Here is a 17821-nt window from a genome sequence, read left to right on the forward strand (position 1 = left end):
GGCCTGTACTGTGCTGTACTGTTCTATAACTAATCTCAGTCTTTTGATAAACCTCATAAAATAGCCAGTAATAAATCCAATAGGGAATTCAGGAGAAACTTTCTTATCCAGAGAGAGGTGGGAATGTGGATTGCGCTGCTACATGGAGCAGTTGAAGCGAATAGAAAGGGGAAGTTGAATACGAGCATGACAAAGAGGGGAATAGAAAGATATGTGGAAAGAGCTGGAGGTGTTCTGCAGGTCTGGCAACCTCTGTGGCGGGAGAAGCAGAGTTGACAGAGGAAGGACTACAGTGGGGTCAAGAAGGCAGCTCACCACCACCTACTGAATGGGCAGCTAGGGTGGACAATAAATGCTGGCCTTGCCAGTGATGTCCACATCCTGAGAATTAAATTAAAAAAGTCTGTGTGGGCAACTGGATTCAATTTTCCTGGGAGTAACCGTGTTTTAGACAAAAAGCCAAGAACAGATACAAACTGACTTTGCTGAAAATTTGCCACAGATTTCTAAGTTTGCTACTCAACTCAATTTTCCAACTTGGGGAGAATACGTTTTATTTTTCTTTACGTCACAGAAAGACGACGAACTGATGTTTAGGGTCTGTCATTTTCAAAAGATCCAACTAAGGGTGAACAATGAAATCAACACAAGAGCTTGCACTTCTCTCGTGTCTTTTTATATCCTCAGGGTGTCCCATAACATTTCACAGCTGATGGATTACTTTTGAGGTTCCATCACTTGCTATGCAAAGAAACACGACAGGCAATTTGTACACCACAAAATCCCACAATGAGTTAAATAACCAGATAATCTATTTTTTGTGGGGTTGGTTAAGGGTTAAGTGCTGGTGTAGGCACTGGGAGAACACCCCAGCTCTTTTCCATCCATCTAAATGGGCAGGCAGTGTCCCAGGCAGCTGAAGGTATGGCTGCCAATGGTTAGGTGATTAAAATTAGGGATGCACAAGAGGCCAGAATTGGAGGAGCTCCGAGATCGTGGAGAGTTAAAGGTGGTTGAGATAGGAATGACAATTTTAAAATCGAGGCACTGCCAGATTGGGAGGTCAGTGAGCCCAGGGGTGATAGGTGAACAGGACAGTACGAGTTAGGATATGGGGCGGGGGGGGGGGGGGGGGTGGGGGTGCAGTGTTTGGATGAGCATCAACATTCTGGGGCAACCAGTATTGACCAGAAACTGAACTGGACCAGCCATAAAAGTACTGTGGCTACAAAAGCAGGCCAGACGCTGGGAATTCTGCGGTAACCTACCTCCTATCTTCCCAAAGCCTGTCCACCATCTACAAGACACAAGTCAGGAGTGTGATGGAATACTCTCCAGTAGCCTGGATGAGTGCGGCTCCAACAACACTCAAGAAGCTCAACATCATCCAGGACAAAGCAACCTGCTTGATCAGCACCCCATTCACCCTTGAACATTCACGCCCTCCACCACCAGCACCCAATGGCAGCAGTGTGTACCATCTACAAGATGCACTGCACCAAGGCTCCTTCAGCAATACCTTCCAAATCCATGACCTCTACCACCTAGGGCAGCAGCAGGCACATGGGAACACCACCACCTGCAAGTTCCCCTCCAAGCCACACACCATCCTGACTTGGAACTATATCACCGTTCCTTCACTGTCGCTGGGTTAATTCCTGCAACTCCCTTCCTCACAGCTCTGTGCGTGTACCTACACCACATGGACTGCAGCGGTTCAAGAAGGCAGCTCACCACCATCTTCTCAAGGGCAATTAGGGATGGGCAATAAATGCTGCTCTAGCCAGTGATGCCCACATCGCAGAAAAGAATTTTAAAAAGCTAACGGAAGGTGGGAGGCTGACCAGGAACAGATTGAAAAAGTCAAGTCTGGAGGAATCAACAGTATGGATAAGGGCTTCAGCAGCAGATGAGGGTCTCAGCCTAATATCTCATGGCAGTACACCAGCAGTTCAGGTCCAGAGTTTCCCAACTCATTTAACAGATCAATGAACTGCTTTGGTACTTTTAGCAGATTGAAGAATGGAGGGAGTTACAGAGGCAAATAATTTGATCAAACATTACAATGCGAGCGGGAGGCAGATAAATCTATTTGAGCTGTCTCAGTGATGACATTGTTAATGAAGTCACGTGCTAATTGCTGGCATAAAATAAGGCTCCAAAAAAGTTTTCCATTTAAAGCGTTGAGTGATTGGGATGGGGGAGTATCCTCTCAATGAACATTTTCCTGGCGTTTCTCTTTAAATATATTACTAGCTAATGGAGATCATTGTGACTTGAGAGATATTAAAGTTTAAGATTTTATGATGAAGTCTTAGTAACTTTGCAAAATGGGATTTTGCACAAATTGACAGAGAAGGTGGGAGGTGATTTATCATTTTTTCCTTGCCAATAATTGTCAACCCTGTACCTCATTCACATATAAAACCAGTGCTGGCACTGTTACCCAAAATGTTCAGTCAAATGAAACATTTATTAAGAATACGTAGTGACTATGACAGAATAATAACTTGTTACACATCTTTGGAGTCTTTACAAAGTGCAGAGTTTGTTGCTGGTTGCTAAATATGGCAAGTGTTGGATCTGCATTTCTACTGCAGAACAAGAGGCGGAATATTCCAAGTATGTTTATTGACTGCTAATAATATACTCCTACCTGGTTTTTAAATTCAAAATTGAAATAGTGAATATAATATAGTTTTGATGCTGTTGAGATGGGAAAGTAAGCTGTCATAAAACTATGAAAATGCATTGTCAATCCACTTTGAAAATCTGTTCAAGATCCACAGTATTTTGGCTGTGGTCTGTCTGTTATTTTTCAGTTGGAACGTTAGATAATGATACACAATTAATTCACTGGCGTGTCCTGGCATATTCGGTAAGAAGCTTTGCATTTGCTGAGACATATAAAAAAAAACAAGGAAACTAAAACCCAATCATACAACTTGTGTCCTTTCAGTGCAGGACACTTTAGGTTAGTGAGAGGTTACAGAACTGCAAATCTTAAAGCTCAAATCCTTTCATCATTAAGATCTTTTGACATAGAGGATTTGCAGTTAGTGTGCATTTAATTAAACTGAGCTCAACTTACAATATTTAATGAATAAAAAAGGACAAATTTTTTTAGTTAAAACACCTTTGAATGCTTTCTGGATGTGACAGCACTTTGTACTCTACAAATGTGAGCATTTTATCCAATTATTCCATTTTCGCTGGAAAGAATTCCAAAACATGAATTATAGAACTATTGTAGAAAGTTATTCTGTTATGTATACATCATTCTTTCGAACAAAGAAAATTAGCCAGTCATTTTTGACAACAGAGGGGGTGGTATAAATTAGAGAGGCTGGTTTAATTGGTGGCTGACAGTTACACTGATTAACATCACAGCAGTTAATGCACAACAGGACTGAAAGCTAGCTGGATTTGGTCCTATAAATACAACCCAGGTAGTGTGCTGCTCGTGTAATATGCATTTCAATATGATTCTGCTGGCTTGATGGACGGTTGTATGAAAGCTATCTTCAGTTCAATGACCAACACACATCAGTTCCCACTTCTCGGGGAGTCCAAAACCAGGGGCCATAAATATAAGTTAGTCGCTAATAAATCCAATAGGGAATTCAGGACAAACTTCTTTACCCAGAGAGGGGTGAGAGTGTGGAACCTGCTACCCCAGGGAGCGGTTGACGCCTTTAAGGGGAAGCTAGATAATAAGTACATGAAGGAAATAGGAATAGATGGATATGCTGATGGGGGGTGAGATGAAGTATGTTGGGCGATGGCTCACGTGGAGCATAAGTGCCATCATGGACCAGTTGGGCCAAATGGCCTGTTTCTGTGCTAAATATTCTATGTAAATCAATGTACTACTTTACTCGCTAATGTTGGGCTGCTAGTGATAAGATATGATTTAATAGCACTGGAGTCAGTTCCCTAATAACCTGTTTTTCAGGTTCAAAGTATATGTTATACCTAATAAAATAACAATTATCCATTTCAATATGCAGGCAGGCAAGACGTAAGTTTGAAGATACCAGTGAATGTGAAAATGGTGACACCAACATTGGCCCCAATTCTTTCCTCTTTGTGCGAAGTGCAACAAAGGTCTAAAACAGCCTTGTAATCTGTTCTAGGTAAACAGAACGTTCTTCTAATCTGCTTTCAATTAATTTGACTGTTAAATTTAAGTAGTCATTAATATCAGATCCCCAAAGCCAAGTCATGTGAGCTTAAGCTTTAAATACCGCAGAAAATTCCAGTGCCCATCTAATTGCAATGTACTGCAATGCATTGATCGAGCTCCAGTGCATGGTTCTACTCAAGGGTAGAATGCACCATAGTGCTTGCAATCCTGCAGAGGGTTAAATCTCTGGCCATAAAGGATTTGGTGAGGATACAGAAGAGATTTACTGGAATGGTTCCAGGGATGAGGGATTCCAGTTATGTGGATAGACTGGAAAACTGGGGTTCTCCTTAGTGCAGAGAAGGTTAAGAGGAGATTTGATAAAGGTGTTTACAATCATGAGGAGTTTAGATAGAGTAAATAAACTGTTTCCAATATCTGTTGATATCCAGAGGACACAGATTTAAGATGATTGTCAAAAGAAACAGAGGCAGCATAAGAAAAAACTTTTTTACACAACAGGTCGTTATGATTTGGAATGCCTGATAGGATGGGAGATAGAGATTCCAATGGTAGACTTCTAAGCAGAATTGGATAAACACTTGAATGAGAACAAAGTGCAAGGATATGAGGAAAGAGCAGAGTAGAGGAAAAGGAGTGGGATTGCTCTTCAAAACAGCTGGCTCAGAATCAACGGACCAAATGGTCTCCTTCTGTGCTGAACTATTCTCTGATCTCAGTCGCAGTCAGGAGTTGCTGGCTGAAAGGAAGTAAGCAATTAGAGCCAGGCTGTTAGGGGTAATGTCAGGAAGCACTTCTTCACACAAAGGATAGTGGAAATCTGAAAATTCTCTTCCGCAAAAACCTGTTGAAGCTGGGGGGTGGTCAATTGAAAATTTCAAAATCGAGACTGATAGATTTTTGTTAGGCAAAGGTATTAAGGGTTATGAAACTAAGATGGGTACGTAGATATAAGATATAGACCAGCAGATCAGCCATGTTGTCATTTAATCGAACTGGCTCCTGGGACTGAATGGCCACTCCTGTTCCTATTTCACTAGAGGGAAGTGGCTTGATGTCGGGGAAGAAAGAATAACAAAGAGCTCATCAGTTCGACTCTTTGTGGCCAATTATTGACTGCTCCGATGACTTGACCGCTTGTTGACTGAATGCTCCATGATGGAGAGAGACTAAAAATGGGATGCAGGGAAGAAAAAAGCCTTTCTGAAAGACATAACAAATCATGAGATTCAGTTCACAGACTCACGTATTTATAGAGCTCGCTTCCCTGATCTCAGAATGCCCCAAAGTGGTTTACAGCCAATGAAGTAATTTTGATATACTGTAACGTAGGGAAATGATGCAGTGAACTCACACACAGTAAGCTCCCACCCACAGTAATAATCCAGGAGAGGCTCCTACCCTCCAGTACTTGCAAGATATACCCTTCATTTAACATTTCTTAAAACAAATTCTAAATGCAAATGGAGAAACAAAGCTTCTCCTCGTTATTTATCCATAGTATATTTATAGACTCATAGAACCTTAGAGAAAAGGTTGGCCCATTGTGCCAGTGCTGGATTTAATCTCATCTTTATATAATGCTTCTTTCAACCAATTTGTATGGTTTTGCCTGTGTTCAGACTAATATGGATAGACTGGAGAAGCTGGGGTTGTTCTCCTTACAGCAGGGAAGGTGTGGTAGAGGTGTTTAAAATCATGATGGGTTTAGATAGAGTAAATAAAGAGAAATTGTTTCCAATAGCTGGAGGAGGGCAAAGATTTAGGGTGACTGGCAAAAGAACAAGAGGTGACCTGAGGAAGTACCGGTTCATGCCACAAGTGGTTAGGAAATGGAATGTGCTGCCTTATAGAGAGGTGGAAACAGATTCAATAGTAGCTTTCAAAAGGGAACTGAAGAAATACTTAAAGGAGCAAAAAAATTGCAGGGATATGAGGAACGAGCAGGGACATGGGACGAACCGGATTGCTCTTTGAAAGAGCTGGCACAGAATAGATGGGCTGAATGGCCTCCTTCTGTATTATATTGTTCTATGATTCTATCCAAATTGAAAGTTAGACTACTAGGGAGCTGTCCTTCAATTATTCTCAAGAAAGCTTAACATTGATGCTCAGAGGTCTTAATTGCAGCATAATAAGAGCCCTGTCTCAATATTTTGCTATTTCAGTGAGGTAAGGTACATTGACACACACAATGGGGGTGCAATTTTAACCTCGCCCCCCTGTTGTTGGGAATGGCTGCAGGGGGAGGGGGAAAAGCGTGGGTGACACTGCATCAAGAAGGAATTGCAAGTTACATCACCACACAGCATGCTTCTTAGCGCACACAGCTTACTTGCCTATTTGACTACAGTGCCTCACCATAGCAAATCCTGGTAGGTCTATAAAAAAAAACTGAAGGGCTGGTATATTATTGGAACTGCAATTCTTTCTTTCCAAGAATGCGAAGTCTTCAGCACAATGGGCAAGGTGTTTAACCAAAGCTACTCAATCACAGAGTGCTTCAGGGAATGACTCATTGGAAGGCAATGGTTGGATGGGAGACCCACGGGATTGGGTAGAAGGCTGAATTTACGCTCTTTCCGACAGTGCTTTCTGTTGACTTCCACTGAGAGTGAGATTGGGTGGGCTGTGAAATCAGCGTCACTCACACTTCCACTGTCCATCACCTCTCCCCACCCCACCACCAATCCCAACAATAGGAGCACAGGGTTAAAACAGCACCCCCATTGTGTGTGTCAATGTACCTTACCTCACTGAAATAGCAAAACGTTGAGACAGGGCTCCTATCTATGCTGCAATTAAGACTTCTGAGCACCAACAGTAAAAGACTACTCGTATTTGGAAATCCGATAGTAATTTTTCAAAAAAATTATCTATGCGTTAAAATTCAATAAATTGGGTGCTGCTATTAGCAAAGAAAATGCAACAACCAGCCTCCATCAGTTAAATCTGAGACCTGGATGAGATTGGTGATATTTTCTAAAATGACATTTACCCCAGCTGATTCCCTTCAGGCAGAATGCAGTCAAGCATTATTACTACATCTGAGGAAACAAGACCCAACTTCCAAAGTGAACCTTCAGATGGACTAATGTGCCCAAGATCAATGTACACAGGTTTCCATTTTGTTAAAATGCACAGTAAGCAAACCGTTTTATTCTGAGGCAGTCAAATTGACAAAAAAAAAATTTTTTTTTTTAAAAAAAGGTTTCAGGAATGAATTTCTTCAATGCAAAGATTTCTGAATTTGGGGCAATGTTGCCTGAAGTCATGCCAAGTCACTTTCAAGATAACAAAAAGTCTTCCAACAGAATGATAAAATATTTCAAGGATGTCCCACAAGCTTCAAAAGTGGATGGAGACGCAGTCCCTGGAAATGGCATGTTGCTATGTTCAGTTTGGTGACCAAAAGTCAATACCTTTAACCAAATGCACAGGAAATATGTTTTTTTTTTAAATTTATTTTTTTTTTGTAACTTTTTTTTTTAAGTTTTTGCTCTCTCTCTGTTGATGAGTGTGGTCTGTTCAGTCCAGTGGTTCCTGTTTTATTCGAATAACAGGGGGCATACGGGACAATCTCCTGATTTCCCGCCTCAGTACATATTCGCAAAACTGGGAAGAGTCAACACCACCGCCACTGGAGCCAACTATTTCAAATCCCTTCAGCTGTAACCGTTCCAGGACCTGCAGAAGGAAATTAGAGACATGAAACACACAACCGAGCAGACCACATTAAACTTTTATGTCCTCATCTCACCAGAGAAACACTGCACATCTCCAAACCAGCTTGGCCTTGCCAGGACCACCATTAAAGCTCTGGGCCACCCAAAAGATTGGCTTATGTTAACAATTTCTATTATTCATTTAACATTTGGGAAAGAAGTTGCTTTAAACTGACTTTTGGCAAATCACAGAATATAATGAATTCAAGCTGCTATTTTTGTAATAAAAAAAAGTCCCAATTTGAGAAATCGCATAAGACTTCTCAATGCCTTCCCCAGAGATTAACAAATGTTACAAAACAAACACCTTCCAATACAGAATTATTTTGATTAAAACCTCTCCAAATTAGCCACTTTACCGACTATTTCCCCGAAATCATCAGTATTCTGCCCCGCTGCCAGTGGAGGGTAATTGGATAATATTATCCAATACGGTGAAGGAAGCAGATTCAATTGCAGCTTTTAAAAGGGAATTGGATAAATACTCAAAGGACATAAAAATTGCAGGGATATGGGGAAAGAGTGGGGCAGTGGGACTAACTGATTGCTCTTGGAGGGAGCTGGTGCAGACTCGATGGGCTGAATGGCCTCCTTTTGTGCTGCGTTAATCTATGATTCCATCAAAACATTTGGCAAAAACTTTGAGGTTTGAAGTTTTGATGGTCTCTTATCAAGCAAGAGTGGTGAGAATGAAAAAGTACTTCAATGGCTGTCCAGCGATTTGGGACATCCCAAGGTCACAAAAGGAGCTCTGTGAAAGCAAGTTATCAGGAAAGATTGAACAGGCTGGGAAAGAGAAGGCAAGGGGTAACCTGATAGAGGCTTTTAAAATTATGAAAGGGCTTGATAGGGTAGATATAGAGAAGCTGTTTCCACTTGTGGGGGAGACATGTAAGACAGTCAACAGTAAATCCAATAGGGAATTCAGGAGAAACTTCTTTACCCAGAGTGGTGAGAATGTGGAACTCACTACCACAGGGAGTATTTGAGGCAAACAGTATAGGTACATTTAAGGGGAAGCTATATAATTACATGAGGGAGAAAGAAATAGAAGGATATGTTGATGGGTGAGACGAAGAGCCTCATGCGGAGCATAAACTCTGACATGGACCAGTTGGGCCAAATGGTTATTTCTGTGCTATAAATACTACATAATGTAGAATTGGAAAAGTAGACAGCATTGAGGCTTGTTGCTAACAAAGAACAAACAAAGAACAAAGAACAGTACAGCACAGGAACAGACCATTCGGTCCTCCAAGCCTGCGCCGATCTTGATGCCTGTCCAAAACTTTCTGCACTTCCAGGGACCGTATCCCTCTATTCCCATACTATTCATGTATTTGTCAAGATGTCTCTTAAACGTCGCTATCGTACCTGCTTCCACCACCACCCCCGACAGCAAGTTCCAGGCACTCACCACCCTCTGTGTAAAGAACTTACCTTGCACATCCCCTCTAAACTTTGCCCCTCTCACCTTAAACCTCTGTCCCCTAGTAACTGACTCTTCCACCCTGGGAAAAAGCTTCTGACTATCCACTCTGTCCATGCCCCTCATGGAAGGTGTCCTCATCATTATCCGCAACTCCACCAACCTTTGTGTCGTCCACAAACTTACTAATCAGACCAGCTACATTTTCCTCCAAATCATTTATATATACGACAAAGAGCAAAGGTCCCAGCACTGATCCCTGCGGAACAGTGGCGCAGTGGTTAGCACCGCAGCCTCATAGCTCCAGGGACCCGGGTTCGATTCCGGGTACTGCCTGTGTGGAGTTTGCAAGTTCTCCCTGTGTCTGCGTGGGTTTTCTCCGGGTGCTCCGGTTTCCTCCCACAAGCCAAAAGACTTGCAGGTTGATAGGTAAATTGGCCATTATAAATTGTCACTAGTATAGGTAGGTGGTAGGGAAATATAGGGACAGGTGGGGATGTTTGGTAGGAATATGGGATTAGTATAAATGGGTGGTTGATGTTCGGCACAGACTCGGTGGGCCAAAGGGCCTGTTTCAGTGCTGTATCTCTAATCTAATCTAATCTAAACACCACTAGTCACATCCCTCCATTCAGAAAAACACCCATCCACTGATACCCTCTGTCTTCTATGACCAAGCCAGTTCTGTATCCATCTTGCCAGCTCACCTCTGATCCCGTGTGACTTCACCTTTTCTACCAGTCTGCCTTGCGGGACCTTGTCAAAGGCTTTATTGAAGTCCATATAGATAACGTCCACTGCCCTTCCCTCATCAATCATCTTTGTCACTTCCTCAAAAAACTCAATCAAATTAGTGAGACACGACCTCCCCTTCACAAAACCATGCTGCCTCTCGCTAATAAGTTCATTTGTTTCCAAATGGGAGTAAATCCTGTCCCAAAGAATCCTCTCTAATAATTTCCCCACCACTAACGATGGGAAGAAGGGAACAGAGGGATACAGGATTAGGGTGGGAAATAGGTGGTGGCTGAAGTGGAGCATAAACATTAGCAAAGAGTGGATGGGCCAAATAGTCTGTTGTCGCGTTGTAGATTCAGTGTGATTCTATGCACAATTAGCTCTGGTGTCCCCCAAGGATCTATCCTTGGTCCCCTCCTATTTCTCATCTACATGCTGCCCCTCAATGACATCATCTGAAAACACAGCATCAATTTTCACATGTACACTGATGGCACCCAGCTCCACCTCACCTCAACCTCTCTTGATTCCTCCACGGTCTCCAAATTGACAGATTGCTTGTCCAACATACAATACTGGATCAGCAGAAATTTCCTCCAATATTGGGAACACCAAACCAATTGTCTTCAGTCCCTCGCCACTGACTCTAGCCCTGTCCCTGGCAACTGTCTGAGGCTCAACCAGACTGTTCGCAACCTTGATGTTACATCTGACCCCAAAGATGAGCATCTAACCATACATCCACCATCACTAAGACTACTTACATCCGCCTCTATAATATCTCCCGACTCTGCCCTGCCACTGCTTATCTGCGGCTAAAACTCCTACCTTTCCCATTGTTAACCTCAAGACTTTTCTACTCCTGGCCAGCCTTCCACCTTCAAAACTTGAGGTCATCCAAAACTCTGTTGCCCATATCCAAACTCGCACCACGTCCCGTTCACCCATCATCTCTGTGCTTGCTGACCAAGAATGATGCTGGATTAAGCAACACCTTGACTTGAAAATTCACATTCTTGTTTTCAAATCCCTCCATGGCCTCACTCCCCTTTATCTCTGAAACCTCCTCCAGCTCCACAACCCTCCAAGATACTTGTGTTCTTCCAATTTTGGACTCTTGAGCATTCACGATTTTAATCTCCCCACCATTGGCAGGCGTGCCTTTAGCTGTTGAGGCCCTAAACTCTGGAATTCCCTCCCTTAACCTCTGCAGCTCTCCTTCCTCCATTAAAACTGATGATTCTTAAAATCAAATCATCTAATATCTCATGTGGCTTGTTGTCAAATTTTGTTTAATAATGCTCCTGTTGGGATATTTTATTACATTAAAGGCACTATCTAAATACGAGAATAGAAAGTTGGTGTTGTGAAACAGTAAGACTCTGTATAACATAATGGAGCGTGTAAGGAAGATGACATAACCAAAAATTGAGCCCCCTGTATGATAGAGAGATGGATATGAGGCTTGGTTAAAAACTGGTGAAAGATTTTAAATCAATGATATATCAATAAACTTTGTGCTTTTTGTGCACTTGCACAGACGTTGGAGCATTTTATAACAGCTCATACAGTTTGTGTAGTTTGGGGTAACAAATCAACATAATCCTTAAAATGTTGAAAACTTACTTCAATTGGAAAATGTCCTTGCTGACCAAGGAAGGCAAATTGTTTCAAAGTTCAAAGTATTCAAAAACCTTTGGGAACTGGGACTTGGGGAAATTGCATCGACCCTTTCAATCCAAATCCTCATTCAGGCTGCATAGAACCTTTGGAAAGATGTAAAGGTAACAGGGTTGTGGGGGTGGGTGATTTTAACTTCCCCTATATTGACTGGGACTCACTTAGTGCTAGGGGCTTGGATGGGGCAGAATTTGTGAGGAGCATCCAGGAGGGCTTCTTGAAACAGTATGTAGATAGTCCAACTAGGGATGGGGCCATTCTGGACCTGGTATTGGGGAATGAGCCCAGCCTGTTGGTCGAAGTTTCAGTGGGGGAGCATTTCGGGAGCAGTGACCATAATTCCATAAGTTTTAAGGTACTTGTGGATAAGGATAAGAGTAGTCCTCAGGTGAAGGTGCTAAATTGGGGGAAGGCTAATTATAACAATATTAGGCAGGAACCGAAGAATTTAGATTGGGGGCGGCTGTTTGGGGGTCAATCAACATCTGACATGTGGGAGTCATTCAAACGTCAGCTGATTAGAATCCAGGACCAGCACGTTCCTGTGAGGAAGAAAGACAAGTTTGGCAAGTTTCGGGAAGCTTGGATAACGCGGGATATTGTGAGCCTAGTCAAAAAGACTGTCAGGGCTGGAAGGCTAGGAACAGACGAAGCACTTGAGGAATATAAAGACAGCAGGAAGGAACTTAAGCAAGGAGTTAGGAGGGCTAAAAGGGGTCATGAAAAGTCATTGGCAAACAGGATTAAGGAAAATCCCAAGGTTTTTTATACATATATAAAGTATTCACCAAAGAGAAGGACTTGGTGGATGATGAGCCTAGGGAAGGGAGTGCAGATAGTCTCAGTCATCTCATTATCAAAAAGGAGGTGGTGTTGGGTGTCTTGCAAAGCATTAAGGTAGATAAGTCCCCAGGGCCTGATGGAATCTACCCTAGAATACTAAGGGAGGCAAGGGAGGAAATTGCTGGGGCCTTGAAAGAAATCTTTGCATCCTCATTGGCTACAGGTGAGGTCCCAGAGGACTGGAGAATAGCCAATGTTGTTCCTTTGTTTAAGAAGGGTGGCAAGGATAATCCAGGAAATTATAGGCTGGTGAGCCTTACGTCAGTGGTAGGGAAACTATTAGAGAGGATTATTCGGGACAGGATTTACTCCCATTTGGAAACAAACAAACTTATTAGCGAGAGACAGCATGGTTTTGTGAAGGGGAGGTCGTGTCTTACTAATTTGATTGAGTTTTTTGAGGAAGTGACGAAGATGATTGATGAAGGAAGGGCAGTGGATGTTATCTATATGGGCTTTAGTAAAGCCTTTAACAAGGTCCCACATGGCAGACTGGTACAAAAGGTGTAGTCACACGGGATCAGAGGTGAGCTGGCAAGATGGATACAGAACTGGCTCGGTCATAGAAGACAGAGGGTAACAGTGGATGGGTGTTTTTCTGAATGGAGGGATGTGACTAGTGGTGTTCCGCAGGGATCAGTGCTGGGACCTTTGCTGTTTGTAGTATATATAAATTATTTGAAGGAAAATGTAGCTGGTCTGATTAGTAAGTTTGCGGACGACACAAAGGTTGGTGGAGTTGCGGATAATGATGAGGATTGTCAGAGGATACAGCAGGATATAGATCGGTTGGAGACTTGGGCGGAGAAATGGCAGATGGAGTTTAATCCGGACAAATGTGAGGTAATGCATTTTGGAAGGTCTAATGCAGGTGGGAGGTATACAGTAAATGGCAGAACCCTTAGGAGTATTGACAGGCAGAGAGATCTGGGCGTACAGGTCCACAAGTCACTGAAAGTGGCAACGCAGGTGGATAAGGTAGTCAAGAAGGCATACAGCATGCTTGCCTTCATCGGTCGGGGCACAGAGTATAAAAATTGGCAAGTCATGTTGCAGCTGTACAGAACCTTAGTCAGGCCACACTTAGAATATTGCGTGCAATTCTAGTCGCCACACTACCAGAAGAAAGTGGAGGCTTTGGAGAGGGTACAGAGGAGGTTTACCAGGATGTTGCCTGGTCTGGAGGGCATTAGCTATGAGGAGAGGTTGGAAAAACTCGGATTGTTTTCACAGGAACGACGGAGGAGGAGGGGCGACATGATAGAGGTTTACAAAGTTATGAGCGGCATGGACAGAGTGGATAGTCAGAAGCTTTTTCCCAGGGTGGATGAGTCAGTTACTAGGGGACATAGGTTTAAGGTGCGAGGGGCAAAGTTTAGAGGGGATGTGCGAGGCAAGTTTTTTACACAGAGGGTGGTGAGTGCCTGGAACTTGCTGCCAGGGGAGGTGGTGGAAGCAGATACGATAGCGACGTTTAAGAGACATCTTGACAAATACATGAATAGGAAGGGAATAGAGGGATATGGGCCCTGGAAGTGCAGAAGGTGTTAGTTTCGGCAGGCATCAAGATCGGCGCAGGCTTGGAGGACCGAATGGCCTGTTCCTGTGCTGTACTCTTCTTTGTTTGTTCTTTGTACAGGCCATTCGGCCCAACTAGTCCATGCTGGTGTTTATGCTCCACACAAGCCTCCGCCCACCCCTCTTCATCTCATCCCATCAGCACATCAATTCGATCAGCAATGGTTCCATTGGAAATTACTGGATAACAATAATCCAAAATCCAGTCGCCGTAATTGTCCATATTTGCTTTTAAGTCCAGATGTCCCCCTTGCCCTGAATTTGGGGATCGGGTGGAGAGTTTGGGACTGACCCTGCTGTCACCCCAATCCATTTCTTGGGTCAGACTGATTCAGCAAGCTGGGCAAGATGCAGTGGGAAGCTTTCCACTGATGTTGAGGAAGATGTTCAGCAGGATACTCGTACATGAGGAGGGAGCCGATTTGAAGGAGGAGGACGTGGCTTTATACTTGGAGTGTTTTCCGATGAGTCCTCGAATACTGGACTCGGGGCAGAATCTTACCTGTTTTGGAGATGGGGAATTTTTGAAATTTGCCTTTCAGGTCATCTAGCTGACCTGTTCCCACCGCCCAGCGATCTTGTTGGGAGGCGGGATGTTACCTGCCTGGCACCAGCGGGTAGCTAATCAGCAGCAATTAGGTGCCCACGCAGGGGCAAATTGGTAATGCTGTCAGGATTTTACCGCTAGAGGATGGGCCCCCTGCTGAGGCAGAAACCCGGCAGCGGCAGAACAGGGAGTCAGCAAGTCAAAGAACAAAGAAAATTACAGCACAGGAACAGGCCCTTCGGCCCTCCAAGCCTGCGCCGATCCAGATCCTCTATCTAAACATGACGCCTATTTTCTAAGGGTCTGTATCTCTTTGCTTCCTGCCCATTCATGTATCTGTCTAGATACATCTTAAAAGACGCTATCGTGCCCGCGTCTACCACCTCCGCTGGCAACGCGTTCCAGGCACCCACCACCCTCTGCGTAAAGAACTTTCCACGCATATTCCCCCTAAACTTTTCCCCTCTCACTTTGAACTCGTGACCCCTAGTAATTGAATCCCCCACTCTGGGAAAAAGCTTCTTGCTATCCACCCCGTCTATACCTCTCATGATTTTGTACACCTCAACCTCCGTCTTTCTAATGAAAATAATCCTAATCTACTCAACCTCTCTTCATAGCTAGCGCCCTCCATACCAGGCAACATTCTGGTGAACCTCCTCTGCACCCTCTCCAAAGCATCCACCTCCTGGCGACCAGAACTGCACGCAGTATTCCAAATGTGGCCGAACCAAAGTCCTATACAACTGTAACATGACCTGCCAACTCTTGTACTCAATACCCCGTCCGATGAAGGAAAGCATGCCGTATGCCTTCTTGACCACTCTATTGACCTGCGTTGCCACCTTCAGGGAACAATGGACCTGAACACCCAAATCTCTCTGTACATCAATTTTCCCCAGGACTTTCCATTTACTGTATAGTTCACTCTTGAATTGGATCTTCCAAAATGCATCACCTCGCATTTGCCCTGATTGAACTCCATCTGCCATTTCTCTGCCCAACTTTCCAGTTTATCTATATTCTGCTGTATTCTCTGACAAACACCTTCACTATCTGCTACTCCACCAATCTTAGTGTCGTCTGCAAACCTGCTAATCAGACCACCTGTACTTTCCTCCAAATCATTTATGTATATCACAAACAACAGTGGTCCCAGCACAGATGCCTGTGGAACACCACTGGTCACACGTCTCCATTTTGAGAAACTCCCTTCCACTGCTACTCTCTGTCTCCTGTTGCCCAGCCAGTTCTTTATCCATCTAGCCAATACACCTTGGACCCCATGCGCCTTCACTTTCTCCATCAGCCTACCATGGGGAACCTTATCAAACGCCTTACTGAAGTCCATGTATATGACATCTACAGCCCTTCCCTCATCAATCAACTTCGTCACTTCCTCAAAGAATTCTATTAAGTTGGTAAGACATGACCTTCCCTGCACAAAACCATGTTGCCTATCACTGATAAGCCCATTTTCTTCCAAATGGGAATAGATCCTATCCCTCAGTAACTTCTCCAGCAGCTTCCCTACCACTGACGTCAGGCTCACCGGTCTATAATTACCTGGATTATCCCTGCTACCCTTCTTAAACAAGGGGACAACATTAGCAATTCTCCAGTCCTCCGGGACCTCATCCGTATTTAAGGATGCTGCAAAGATATCTGTTAAGGCCCCAGCTATTTCCTCTCTCGCTTCCCACAGTAACCTGGGATAGATCCCATCCGGACCTGGGGACTTGTCCACCTTAATGCCTTTTAGAATACCCAACACTTCCTCCCTCCTTATGCCGACTTGACCTAGAGTAATCAAACATCTGTTCCTAACCTCAACATCCTTCATGTCCCTCTCCTCGGTGAATACCGATGCAAAGTACTCGTCTAGAATCTCACCCATTTTCTCTGACTCCACGCATAACTTTCCTCCTTTGTCCTTGAGTGGGCCAATCCTTTCTCTAGTTACCCTCTTGCTCCTTATATATGAATAAAAGTCCTCCTCTAATTCACCACCCCATCCCCGCCCCCAGAGCTGGGATGGCAGAGGGTCACAGCTGCGGCCACAGGAGGGGGTCCCCTCCGCAATGCTGGCCTGGCAGCTATGGCCAGAGTTTATTTAACTTGTTTTTGAAGTGTTCAGAGGGCATATCCGTGGTCGCCCACCTATTGGGGCAGCACCCTCCTCTCCCAGTGGCTCAGGGCCTTGAGCGCTCCCACTGGTCCTCCAGCATGTGCAGCCCGACGCTCTTAATTGGATGGGGCTTCCGAACTAAGGTGATAAGATTGCGCCCAGGGCTTCAAAAGTCCAATGTTTACGGCCTTTATGGAGTGACATCTTTTCTTCTCTAGAAAAGAGAAAGCATGCGGGGGAGGTGGGGTGACCTGATTTAAATAATGAAGGGGTACGATCGGGTAGACGTAGAGAAAATGTTCCTACTAAAGGGTGAGAACCAAACTAGGGTTCATAAATATAAGATGGTCACTATAAAATCCAGTAGGTAATTCAGGAGAAACTTTACCCAGAAAATGGTGAGAATGTGGAACTCGCTACCACAGGGAGTAGTTGAGGTGAATAGGACAGATACATCTAAGGGGAAACTGGATAAGTACAAGGGGGAGAAAGGAATAGAAGGTTGTTTCAATGGAGCAAGATGAAGTAAAGTAGGCAGAAACCTGTGTGGAGCAGAAACACTCGTTCAGCCCAGCTGAACTGGAGTAGCCATATAAATACCGTGGCTACAAGAGCAGGTCAGAGGCTAGGAATCCTGCAGCGAGTAACTCACCTTCTGACTCCCCAAAGCCTGTCCACCATCTACAAGGCACAAGTCAAGAGTGTGATGGAATACTCTCCACTTGCCTGGATGGGTGCAGCTCCAACAATACTCAAGAAGCTCGACGCCATCCAGGACAAAGCAACCTGCTTGATTGTCACCCCATCTACAACCATTCACTCCCTCCGCCACTGACGCACAGTGGCAGCAGTGTGTACCATCTACAAGATGCACTGCAGCAACGCACCACGGCTCCTTAGACAGCACCTTCCAAACCCGCGACCTCTACCACCTCGAAGGACAAGAGCAGCAGAAGCATGGGAACACCACCACCTGCAAGTTCCCGTCCAAGTCACACAACATCCT

General features: G+C 44.2%; 1 protein-coding gene across 1 annotated transcript in view; it reads right to left on the minus strand.

Moving 5' to 3' along the window:
* Positions 1-2454: 2454 nt before the first annotated feature.
* Positions 2455-17821, minus strand: part of LOC137369734 (uncharacterized) — an 83322-nt gene continuing 67955 nt past the window's right edge. The window contains 1 exon segment of the mRNA XM_068031119.1: positions 2455-7834. Within this exon segment, the coding sequence (XP_067887220.1) occupies positions 7676-7834 (159 nt within the window). The 3' untranslated portion in view covers positions 2455-7675.

This window comes from Heterodontus francisci, chromosome 5 (assembly GCF_036365525.1).
Source record: "Heterodontus francisci isolate sHetFra1 chromosome 5, sHetFra1.hap1, whole genome shotgun sequence".
Lineage (NCBI taxonomy): Eukaryota > Metazoa > Chordata > Chondrichthyes > Heterodontiformes > Heterodontidae > Heterodontus > Heterodontus francisci.